This window comes from Passer domesticus, chromosome 7 (assembly GCF_036417665.1).
Source record: "Passer domesticus isolate bPasDom1 chromosome 7, bPasDom1.hap1, whole genome shotgun sequence".
Taxonomy (NCBI): domain Eukaryota; kingdom Metazoa; phylum Chordata; class Aves; order Passeriformes; family Passeridae; genus Passer; species Passer domesticus.
Genome location: NC_087480.1, coordinates 43891843 through 43904417, shown reverse-complemented (window position 1 = coordinate 43904417; position 12575 = coordinate 43891843). Strand labels below are relative to the sequence as shown.

Here is a 12575-nt window from a genome sequence, read left to right as displayed (position 1 = left end):
TCTCAGCATCATGGATAGCAGGGATTCTACCTCTGGTAGCCTGTCTCACATCTTCACAGCTAAATGCAATAGACAACTTTGGTCTACCATTTTGAAGAATGCTCCTGTTTTTGATATATCTAAAAAAAGGAGAAAATGTCCATTTTGTGCGTTACAAATTCATTTTTAAGGCTACGTAACTGTCTTTTCTCATGTCTGTGTGAAACTTATGTGTTTAGAAGGTATTTATATCCAACAGTTTTCTTCATGTCTCCCATTAAATCAGCAGTGCAATCTTCATTATCTGTTTATTTTACCTTAAAGCCACATAAGTTTTCTGCTCTAAAGTCATTAACTTGAACCTATTCATTATGTGGGTCATGTCTGAGTTTAAGAAGTCCTTATCTCACAGTATTTTTTAATATCCATTTTTTGTTGAATCTGATTAATCCATCAGATTCTAGTATCTGAATATCAATAACAGAATGCAAGATCATGATCAGCTTACTGTCAGGCTTACCTAATGACAGAATAATAAAACAAGATCCTTTTTTTATTTTGTTTTCTCTTTCTTCCTTGTTTCATTTTAACAGACAGATGCTTTCTATAAGAATAAAAAATAACTAGAAAGCATTAGAACTACTTTCAGCCTTTAAAAATATAGGATATTCTAGAGAGTATTAAGGCCTTGATAGTTATCAATCAGTGTTATCAGTAAGCATTGGAATAAATATGGCCTCTTCATTTACAGTTTGATAAAGAGTACCTGTGCAAGTAATTGCCAGAAAAAGTGGACTAGCAAAAGACTTAAGAGGTTTACTCAGTTAAACAACAAAAAGCTCTCTGGACATCTTACAGCAGAAGCATTAAAGGCATTTATTTGTATATGATTTTTGCATAATCCCTTTTAGAAATTCAGATATTATTTGTTAAAATAAATTTATGTGTCCAAAATAGAAGAACTATGAGTATTCCCCCCCAAAATTTCCCTTCAGATTATAAATACTGCAGGTGTAGAGCAGTGGCACTCAGTTGCACCAGCCTGACAATCATTTTCATTATAAAAGGCAAAATAAAGACATTCCACCACCATATTCAGAAGCTGTGACCTACTCAGTTTGACAGTCTGCTGTAGATGAAATTACAGCAATACAAAATGAAAGAAGCAACAACTAATTGAGACTGATATCAGCTGTTGAGAACTTTCAACCAGGTAACATTATTATATAATGCACGTAGCAAAGGGCACATGTTAGCAGAGACAGCTTGTATAACTATTCAGTCTAATCCACAGAGTTTAAAGGCATATTCTAGCCATGGTTTCCTTTATTTAAGGTCCAGCAGCATCGAAGCAGGGTTCTCCAAGTAAGATTTCCACAAGTTAGAAAACCGGGCCATTGTAGCTCCGTCAATGATGCGATGATCAGCCGACCAACTCACATTCATTATTTGTGCTTTAAATACTTCACCTTTGCTATTAAACCGAGGAAGAACCTAAAAATCAGAGGAGGGACAAAACCAGAACTATTAAATTTAATACTTTCATTAGCAAATCTGCTTTTTTTTGTTCTTGCTAATTTGTTGATCTAAATTAAAACATTCTGCTGAGTTAGACAGACAGCAGTAGCATCATGCTAAAAACCAAGACTTTTCTATTACTTTTTGTGCTGTGGATTAGAATTTATTGTAAGCCTGCATAATAAACAGTCATAGCCTTTTCCCACCATCATGGAAATACTGAAGTAGTAAAAGTTTTTCCTGACTCCAAAGTTTCTTCCTGAATAGTTTATTGCACTTTCCTTAAAAGTGCAGTTTCTTTAAAGAACCTCTAAAAAAAATGCTCAGAGGAGGAACACAGAAGTAATTTCAGTTAATACTAATTTCATTTCCAGCACTGAGTTCCAGTGTCTGTATTAAACAATTAAAGCCTGAGATTCAGAAAATATAAAACTGCCTTTATAATATAATATATATTATATATATATATATATAATATATATATATAATAATAATATATATATTTATATATATATAAATATTATATATATATATATTATTATAATATATAAACTGTATTTATATTGTTTCTTACTAATCCGAAGGCTAAACACAGATGTGAGACAAATATAACAGGATTCTGGAAAATAAATATAAACCTTTGGTGTCAGAGACATCCAATTAAACATTTGGTGTGTGCAGTCATTTAAAAATACCACAAACTTTTCAGTCATGAGCTATGCATTTTCTCTGCAAAGACAGACTATATGTTCCATTTTCATTAAGATGACCTTAGCTAACACTCTCATCACTGAGATAAAGTTAATATACCTGTATCTTTCCAAGTGCTCCAATAGCTACTTCAGGAGGTAGTATCACTGGTTTGGCATAAGTGCCACCAATCTAGAAAAGAAAAAGGTGGGGATATTATTTAACAACATTTTTTCAGCAGATTGCCTCTTGAATTATTTGCTACAGATTTTGTTCTTTAATATTAAACTTCACTAAAGCTGCATTTCAGAAACAGCTCTCATTTTCCCTGTACTTACTGTGCCAATATTTGAAAGGGTGAATGTTCCCCCAGTGAGGTCACTTGTTCCCAGCTGGCCTGCAGAGCCCAAGGACTGGAGGCGATTTAATTCCACAGCAATGTCAAACACACTGCAGACTTGAACATTTTTCACATTTGGGACAATTAAACCTTGCTCTGTGTCCATTGCAACTCCAATGTTGTGTGAAGCCTGCAGCAAGTGCCATTAACCAGACATTAATATAAGCTGTCAACATAAAAGGTATTTTAGGTAAAAAGCAGCTTCAATCACATTTTCCTTATTTATCTTTTTAACTTGGAAAGTGCTGGATTTAATAAGCAACTCCTGCATACAGCTTTGAGGGGAGAAAAGGATATATTTTTTTTTTAAATTAGCCTCACATCTGCAAACTGTGTCAATTGATGTTGACAAATCCACCTTCAGAGAATACAAAGTCCTGGAATCAACTTCACAATGAAAACATTGCACTTTAGGATGACCATATGTGTAGCAAAACATAAATACCATATTTCAAAGACAACACTAAAATTAAAAAGAAGAAAAAAAAGAAATTTGGTGTGTGCATAGTCATCTAAAAACACCACAAACTTTTCAATCATGAGCTATGCAGTTTCTCTGTTACAAAGGGAGACTCTGAATAACAAAATGACTCTTACCTGACAAATTAGTGAAATAAGGCCAAGAATAAATCAAATCTAGATCTCAGAATCTGAATACACAAATTATTTCCCTGCACAACATCATACTTTTGGTTCTTATAATAGCTCAGACATTCTGAAAGACCCCTGTTAGACATTACTTTTCACTTTCTGCTCACAACATTTATCCATAGTTTACAAACCTTATATGTGACATTTTGACAGTTCTCATCCAAAGAAGCATTAAGAATGGGATACTGCAGCAATCCCAGAGAGGCTGCCTGTTAAATACAACAAAAGAAAACAAAATAGATTTTTGTATTTTATAATCAGAAAGCTCCATGGCAAAGAAGTAATGGTAAGAAAAAAAATAGATTAATAACAATATGGAATGAGTGTTTTGGTAACACTCTGAGTACAATAGCATTACCAGACTAATCTGTACTTTCACTGCACATGAGTGCAACTGCCTGCTTTTCTGAACAGCAGAAGGGACAACATTCAGTGACCTAAGGGATTCATTAGCAATACAAAGATTATAATAACACCAACAAGAACAATGATGCATTTCATATGACCTTAAAAAAACCTGACAATTTCAAAAACTTGTTTTGTGTGATTCAAACACCTGGTGATGCTTACCTCCATATTGAATTATGCTGAAGGCACTCTATCCTTTCCCATTAATATTTCAAAAAATTTCAATGACACTACATAACTCTACCTGCAATTCCAACTGTAAATTGATAAGTGGCTCAATAGACAAAAAACCAGTTTTCCTGTGATCTGCCATAACTCAGATGATAGAGATACATCTACAACAATCATTGAACAGATTTTGGCAAAACCTGTGTAAGTGCTCCATACAGGGCTCTGCTGCAGGCCTCACCTTTATGAAGAAAGGCATAAAGGAAAGCTTCACTCCACGCATTTCAGCTAGAGGTTTCAGCTCCTCTCGCAGCTGAACAAGTTGAGTCAAATCAATCTCATCAGAATAACCAAAGTGGGGGATCTTCAGGGCTGCACTCATAGTCTTTACCATGGCCTTCTGAAAACCTGGAAAATATTAATTGTCTTCTTAAACCAAAAAATGGGCTTCTGTGAAGTTATGGTGAAACTTCATCTGTTTCCATTAACCAAATAATACAACTTATGAAAACCAAACCAAAGCCAAAGCATAACCAAAGAAGAACAGCATGAAGAGCACTTAGTGAGTTATTCAGTTCATAGAACTCAATTTTGATGATGTAATACTTCAGATTATATTACTGCATCTCTCTCCTGTGTATGTATAAATCTGAAATCACAATATGATAACCTGCATTACGCTTTCCAGCCTCTCCAAATAAACACTGCTTGAAAGGCAAGCAAAAAATTTTAATCTTCCCCTTTTAATGTGATTTTTTGTTACCTTAGTGTCTTTTATGACACTGTTCTCCAGGACAGGTGTGAATGCTACTCACATAATAGTGCAGTATGCTTTTACTAAACACTGATAATCACTTAAATTCACTGCACTTTATCACTAATTGCATAATGATTCCTACCATGACAAATCCATGTTTAGGATTCCTACACATTTCAACACACAGTTGAAGAATGAGCAAGTACAGTTTGCAGCCCAACTCCATCCAACCAAAACATGAAGAAATATTTAATAAAATAATTTCAGCAGAGATGCTTCTTACAGAGAACATTTTCCTAAATGCTCAATTGCATAACAACCACATGAAACACACTCCTATCAAAAGGAATCAGCTACTCACAGAGCAACAGGTACTGGCAGTCTACTGTGACCACGGTCTCAAGACTATATTTCATTATTTACCTGTTACAGGTTCAGTTTTATCTTTTCCTGCAAATGCAATGGGTCTGGAAAGAGGAACGGGGATTTTGCGGGCTTTGTCCTTTGGAGCAGCTGGCACAGCCTCTGCTTTCCGCTGAGGTGGGACAATTTCAGCCTTTGGTGATGGAGGCAAAATAGCTCCTGTTTGTTTGGCCAAGTAGTTGAGTATATCTTCTTTAAGGATTCTGTTATCCTTTCCTGTCCCAACAACTTCACTCAATTTAATCTGAAAAGTACGTATCAAGCAGTGACACTTTAGTTTTACAGCAACATAAAAATATCTTATAGTGTGAGCTGTGCTTAAAAATTATTCCCATTTCTGATATAACATATTTGCAGTTTTCTGTTCCTTTCTATATTAGGTATTCAACATAGTTCAAATCATCCAGAAGTCCCACTAGGTATGTGACTGCATACTTCAAGGAGGAATTATGAATACTGTTAACCTCCTAATTAGGTCACAGGACCAATAGTGAAATATTAATTTGAGAAAAGCTATTTGTTACTTAATTCTCTCCTAAAAATGTATCAAGACCTTTCAAAACCAATGGAATATTCATAGGGAGAAAAAAAGCATGTAAAACATCACCTAGTATATCCTCTGCTCTAATACAAATCTGAAAAGCAAAACAAGGGGTTTTTTTAAATTTTTTCCCTCCTACTTTCTCTGTAGAGATTCTCAGGAATCTCCTCTGACAGTTTCTTACTTTTATTCTAGAAAGATTTTCTCAGTCTTCAGCCTAAAGCCTCCTAGCTGTCTTTTAAGCCCAGTAATTCTTTTTCAATCCACCATAATCATCAGAAAGCACAACCCTCTTCATTTCTACAGCAGTTCTCACACATGTAAAATGTATTTGAAAACAAGTGTTTCCTCTAGATCAGTGCTCTTCTAGTCAGCCAAACTGCCATAGAAAAGCTGGGTAAAATGCAGCAGGACCTTATTCAGCAAACCTACATTGTTCTCCATGGCCAGGCGACGAACTGCAGGGGTTGCTAATGTTTTGTGCCCTTTTATCTCTTGGTGAGTGTGCTCTTCATGAGACATAGGAGGTGTTTCAACAACATCTTCTTCTGAGGCAACACCTGCAAACAAAAAGAAAAAAATTAACTTGACTACATTATAAGCATTTGTTAAATTCCAACCTCAACCATTCTGTGACAGTTGAAGTTTTTAAGACTTACTTTGAGTTAATGTGGATGGGAACACAGCTTGCTAAAGCTAAATATTCACGAGGAAATGTCTAGGCAATTTTAAACTTTCTCTACTCAAATTTCTTGACTTTATAAAGGGAAAATAATCTTTGAAGATGTTCAGAAGGAAAAAGTAAGCTTCTCTGCCACTGATTGTTTTATGACAACAAACATAAAATATGCATGAGAAAAAAAAATGGCTTACAATACCTTTTGAAGCATCAATCTCAATGTCCACTAGTGGTTTTCCAACAAAAGCAATATCATCTATGCTGTAGTGGAGCTTTCTGATGATGCCATCATAACGACTGGTGATAGTAACAGAGGCTTTATCACTCTGCACTTCACAGATGCTGTCGAACTGAGACACACTGTCACCCTCCTTTATGTACCTGGGGGAAAGACACAGGCTACTGGGAAACACAGTCAGTGTAAAACCCTGTTCTGTGTATTCCTTTGGTAGCTTCAGTAATATACATCCCACAACATGGAAGCGCATTCCAGATGAGAAAACAAATTCTACGTACTGGATATGTTGGCTACATGCATCTTGTCTGACTGCCACAGAACCCTTTGTTGGGTAAAATGACAAAATTATTATGAATATCATTACACACATATTACATTTACTTCAGTAAAGCAGAGTTCTCCTGTCAGATTATAAAGCACTTAAAAATAAGAATGAGCCCAGCTTAATCTGAATGCAAGGAAGTTGTTGGTTTCAACTTGTCAATATACGATCAGTTTCAGAAAGGAAATGGACAGGAGGGAACACTGTCTTCCATGCAGAGAGAGGTATTTGTACAGAGAACAAGGCCTTTGAACACTGCCTTCCTTCACTGTACACTTTGATTTTGTTTAATCCATTCATCCCTGGCTTTTTACAAACAATTTAGAAGTTCAAATCTTTTACTAAAAGCAACAGAGGACGGGTACAGGGGTACAGGGGTACATTCTTTAGACTAGCTATTTGTTTCTAAAGCTGAGTCTAAGTAAACATAACAAAAGACAGGCCACCTGAACAAAAAAAAAAGTCAATCACTGAAGGAAAAGCCTATATACAGGTGCATCCCATTCCTTCCAATTTTTCCACTCACAAATATATGAGACTGCAAACAAACGAAATAAAAAGCTCTGTATGTACAAGGTTCTAAAATGTGCAAAATGAAACCTGAAAATTTTCACTAGTAACCAAAAAATATTCTCAGATAACTCATTGATCATACAGCTAAAGCTGCTAAACTACCTGCTGATCTCTTAGTGTATTTCCAGGAAAGCAGAGCTTACCATTCTTTGACAGTCACCTCTGTAATTCCTTCTCCAATGTCAGAAAGCTTAAACTGGACAATTTGGCCACATGAAACTTGAAACAGAGAATAAGAAAATACAACATGTTTCATATTAAATACAAGCTACCAGACAGAAAAATCTGAATGCATCAGAAACAGTCCACATACCAGCAATATGCAAACCTCTAACATAACACTCATAAAATAACAAAGTAAAAGAAATTATTTTATTATGAAAAAGATTACCAGCAGATGTTCTGAATAATCGCTGTTGATGACTAAACTTGAGGGCAGATTTGTCAAACACGCACACATATTTTGATTTTATAAAGCGAATGCTGCTGCACGATCTAACGCGATGAATGCAAACCTGGGGAGAAAATCTCAAGGGTTAATACAGTGGAGGTAGAGCTCATTCAATATTCCCCATCTAACAGTCACACTAAAATAGTTTCATTCTAGTCTACATAAGACAGAAGTTCTTATGGAACACAATTACACTGAATACATTCTTGAACATACAGTAACCCCCTTCACATTAGCAAAAGCTTTGCCAGTTTTTAGCTTCATTCACTAACACAACACATGGGGAGATCAAAGCCACAGTGACATAACCAATTAACAAAAATCACGACAGGATTTGGTGAGTGATTCATCGCCATTGTTTCTCTCAGGAATTAGCTTAATCAGGACAGGCACACAAAAAGCACAAACACACTATCAACCACATCAGATATCTGAAATACTCCTGTCCAGGATGAATGCTGGAAGGTTTCCCTAGACTGCACAGAAAACCAGCATATCTGTCCCATCAGAGGTTGATCAGAAGTACTAATCAGAAAGGAAATTCACACCAGAGGGCCCAGAGAGTTGCCCTTTCATTTTTGTTCCTATATAGGACGCAATCATCTTCAAGTAAACATTATCCCAAATCAGCTTCAATGATATTTGCAGATAAGAAGTGGCCATGAGATGGTTTTCTTTCATGGTTACAATAATATCTATCCAGAAATCAACTTTAAAGGTTTTACAGAATTTTCTGAAAGATTCTTCAGACAAAATTTTATGCTTTAAAGCCTCTTGTAATCAGTCATGATTGTGATCATAAGCAAAGTTGGTAGTGCTTGCATTGACATAAACAGGTATTTTATTAATCTCAACACAAGTTAGTTCAGACACGTTCTTATCCAGTAAAATTTATTACATTTCATGTAATTCTAGTGTTATGTTGTCTTAAGAGTGCTGTAAAATTTATAAAAATAACAATTTCTCTGTAGAGACTATCTCTAACTAATTTAGAGATATGAAAAAAATTCAGGTGCTACAATGTACCTCAAGTAGCTCAAAACTGTAAAATTTAGAAATTATCTTCTTAGAGGAGCCAGAAAACAGCACACCTGCATGGGAAAGTTCATTTTAACTTCTTGTTTAAAAAATCCTTTCAGTAATTACAGAGCATATGAAACTTCTTGTTTCCCTCCCCACACCCCAAACTGTTCAACTATTTGCTATCACTTTTCAATTTAAAAATTACATTATTCAGCAGGCCATACAATTCTGAACTGACAATTTACTCATTTTCTGTATTATTTAACCCAGCACTGCAAGTTATATTTAATATCCCCTTTCTTTAAGGAACAAACATTTATACAACACAGTCTACCATGATGGACACAACAAAGTTATATCATTTGTTACCTTTCAGTTGCCTGCCACTAAGATGGTACCTACTGATTTAGAATTAGTGTTTTTCTAATTCCTATAACAAGCAAATAGAAAATCTTTTCATTAGTCCTCCAAACAACTTTCCATATTCAACAATCAGGTAACATGGCAATTTCAAGCTATGAAAAATCATACTTTAGGAATACATTTAAAGCTCACAGTAAATTACAAAACTGGTATACAATGTACATCTTCACAATCCTATTTTTCTTCTTTTTTTAATTCTGGGTTACTTCCCACTTGAAGGTTACATGTTTACATAAAAAATGTTATGGAAAAAATTTATTTAACTAGACCTTTTTGTCACAAACTTGTAAAAACTCTCTTTTCTCTTTACATGACCCTAAATGAAAAACATTCAGTATTTACCTGTGAAGATGATCACAAGGAGCACATCAAATCTCTGAACTATTTCTAAATGTGAAGTTTCACAATGATTTCCATGTGATTTTTAACCTTTGGTTACCAATGCAGGTAGTGAATTAGTAATGTCACTGCCAAAAAAAGAGACTGGTGTTGTTATTGCAGAGTACCCATGCTGTTTCATATTATATCTGTAGGAATAATTCAAAACTACTGCATTTTTAAAAACAAAATCTTTTTGGTTTTCAGTTTTGCACGTTCTCTACCAAAAAGTTGCTGTGCTAGTATGTTAAAGTAATAATACAGGACACAATCTCTTCATAGAGCAGTGCTCCTTACTAACAAGGAAAAAATTAAAATCCATTAAACAAAGAGACTGTGCTTACAATTTCAGCATTTAATCACCATAATACTGGTGTAATGCCAAACAAGGAAATAAAAATGGCACACAAAAGACAAAATTAGCTCTAATTAGCTCCATAGCATACCCATTTACATATTCTGATGTCTGTAAAAATCTATCAGTTAACCCCAAAGATAACTGCTAGTACTAAGCTTGTTAATGTGGCTACTACTACACTGAACAGCAACTTAAAGGCAATACTGCCACAGCAAGGGAACACCTGTCCTGTGCAAGCCTGGGACGTGCAGAGTGACTCTGGCAAAAAGGAGCCGAGGGCCACTCGAGTCCCCTGCTGGGCCTGAGGCCACACCAGCCCGGCTGACAGAGCTGTGTCTGACCCCAGCCGAGAGGCAGCTGAGTGCACTCAGGGGAGCTGCCCTGGCCCTCGGGCTCAGCTTTGGCTCTTTCCTTAAAAACAAGCCAACTCCGGTTGTCTAAACTACCACTGATCCTGAAAATGTATGCTGGCCTCAGACCAAAATATTTGTAAGCAGCCTGCAGAGAACTGATTACCTGATGGAGTAACACTGAATTTCCAAGCCAAATTGAACAGTTCATGCTCACAGGCAATGACTTTGCATTAAAGGATATTGAACTGCTGAACTCTCTTGACTTCCGTCACACTGAGTCATTTTAATGAACGCTTCCTCACATTAGATGTGTTTTGCATATATATTCTGTACTTCCAAGTATATATTTACCTATATACTAAAGCAACATCCCTGGTAATGTGTTTTAATCCAATGTCACCCTCATCCAAATACCTGGCTCACATCCCAGTGTCCAGGTAACTGCCATTCCCTACCACTTCACACAGATTCAAAATGTGCTTGCAGGAAACACACACTATAAACCAGCCAATTCTATAGTTCAGCATGCACATAGATAAGATGAGCATTTTCATCTTATCAGAATCTCCCTCTGGATTTAAGAGTAGAAGGTTAGAAACACAACTTAATAGAAAGTGCTATTTTCAATGCTCCTAATTGGTAAAATTATTTATACTTATACATTACTGGCTGAAAACCAGATTACAAAAGTATCATTTAAAAATTTCTCATCATTATGCTTTAAAATTACAATATGAACTATTAAGAGAAAAAACATACTAGAAACTGGAACTGATCATTAATTTTGTTTCTAAATTTCAAAAATTATTTCTTCTCTGACATCCCACAAAATAGGGATGACACAATTGGAAATCAACACTCTTCACAATAGCAAGAAGACTATAATACAAGAAGACAGAAGAAAACATGAACTATGTTCACGAAACTGTAAGTATCTCAAAAAGGCAACCACATAGATTAACTTCTTATGGCAAGGTATCTCAACTACTTTTCAAGTATCAAGGCTCCTGGGATTCAAAGAAATAAGTTTCCCTTTTTTGTCTGTGTATCCACACCGTCTCCGTGCAGATGCGGTATGCAAAGGGAGCTGATGTGTGGGTGGAGAAGCGGTGATGGCAGAGCAAGGCATAGGCAAAGCAATAATGGGATGACTTAGAAATAACAGAAGAGCAGGATGTCACTGTTTTATCACAGAAAGGCACACGTTTCTTTCTCAGGGAGCATGGGCAAGGGCAGCGCGGGGAGAGGGTGCCAGCCCTGGGGGTCCCGGTGCAGCGCGGGGCGGGCGGTGCCAGGCCCCGCCGGGGTCCCGGTCACCCGCGCGGAGCACGGGAGCGCACAGCGGGGTGGGAGCTGAGGCGCTGCCCGGCCCCGGACACCGCCGAGGCGACAGCTCGGCGAGCGCGTCGTGTTTGCAGAGGCGCGGTGCGCCCGCCGCACGGCAGGAGCAGCGCTCGGGGATGCCACGCGCTATCTCTCCCCCCCGGCCGGCCGGGAGCGCCGCCGCCCGCGGGGTCCCCGCTCCCCTTACCAGGCGCCCCGCGGCTCGGCAGCTGCTCCTCAGCGCGGTCACGGCCGCCATCTTCCCGCGGGCGGAGCGGCCCCGCACACACCCCCGGCACAGCCAACCGGCGGCGGCCGCGCCGCCACAGCCAACCAGGACGGGCGGGGGCCGCGGGCCGGGAGGGGCGCGGGGCCCGCACACGCCCACGGGAGGGACCGCGAGAGCCGTGCGGGGCTCCCGGGCCGCAGCCGCGGGCGGCGGTGCACGGCATGCGGCTTCCTCGGGCCGCGGTAGCGGGCAGGGCAGCGCGGAGAGCCCGGCCATTCCCCATACACCTGTATTAAAGTCCCGAGCGCGCCTGCCAGAGCAACACGCCCGTGTCTGCGGTTCTGCGTGAAGGGTGATTGTAGCCGGCTGGGGGTCGACCTCTTCTCCCAGCTGACGAGCGACAGGGCATAGTCTTAAGATGGGCCAGGGGAGGTTACGTTGAACATTAGGTAGAATCTCTTCGCAGAAAGGGTGATTAGACATTGGAACGGGCTGCCCAGGAAGGTGGTAGAGATAGCGACTCTAGAGGTGTTTAAGGAAAAGAGTGGACGTGGTACTTAATGCCATGGTTGACATGGTGGTATTCGCTCATGGGGTGGACTTGATAATCTCAGAGATCTTTTACAACCTAATTAATTCTGTGATTCTGCAGAAAACTAGCTCGCAACGAGGAGGGCAGCAGTCCGGCCG

At 38.4% G+C, this 12575-nt stretch overlaps 1 protein-coding gene across 3 annotated transcripts; it reads right to left on the bottom strand.

Annotated features, from left to right (window-relative positions):
- Window positions 1-1275: 1275 nt before the first annotated feature.
- On the bottom strand, window positions 1276-11994 carry DBT (dihydrolipoamide branched chain transacylase E2). 3 transcript variants are annotated; one of them, XM_064428114.1, is made up of 11 exons: window positions 11865-11994; window positions 7739-7862; window positions 7491-7566; window positions 6414-6595; window positions 5968-6095; window positions 4995-5238; window positions 4056-4222; window positions 3370-3447; window positions 2526-2717; window positions 2308-2379; window positions 1276-1473 (listed from the first exon to the last, which is right to left on the bottom strand). In XM_064428114.1, exons 1-11 carry the CDS (start codon window positions 11913-11915, stop codon window positions 1306-1308), a joined length of 1482 nt encoding a protein of 493 aa, XP_064284184.1. In that variant the 5' UTR covers window positions 11916-11994; the 3' UTR covers window positions 1276-1305. The 3 variants fall into 3 exon arrangements, with proteins under 3 accessions (XP_064284184.1, XP_064284186.1, XP_064284185.1); XM_064428116.1 differs by lacking the exon at window positions 11865-11994 and adding an exon at window positions 8825-11856; XM_064428115.1 differs by lacking the exon at window positions 11865-11994 and adding an exon at window positions 9587-11856 and having other exon boundaries at window positions 7739-8889.
- Between the last annotated feature and the right edge of the window lie 581 nt (window positions 11995-12575).

Coding starts and splice junctions, on each gene's coding strand:
- DBT (XM_064428114.1), bottom strand. CDS start 11,915: ATGGCGGCCGTGACCGCGCTGAGGAGCAGCTGCCGAGCCGCGGGGCGC. Junction 6,596..7,490: donor GAGGTGACTGTCAAAGAATG/GTAAGCTCTGCT, acceptor TCTTTCCCCCAG/GTACATAAAGGAGGGTGACA. Junction 2,718..3,369: donor GTCAAAATGTCACATATAAG/GTTTGTAAACTA, acceptor CACTTGCTGCAG/GCTTCACACAACATTGGAGT.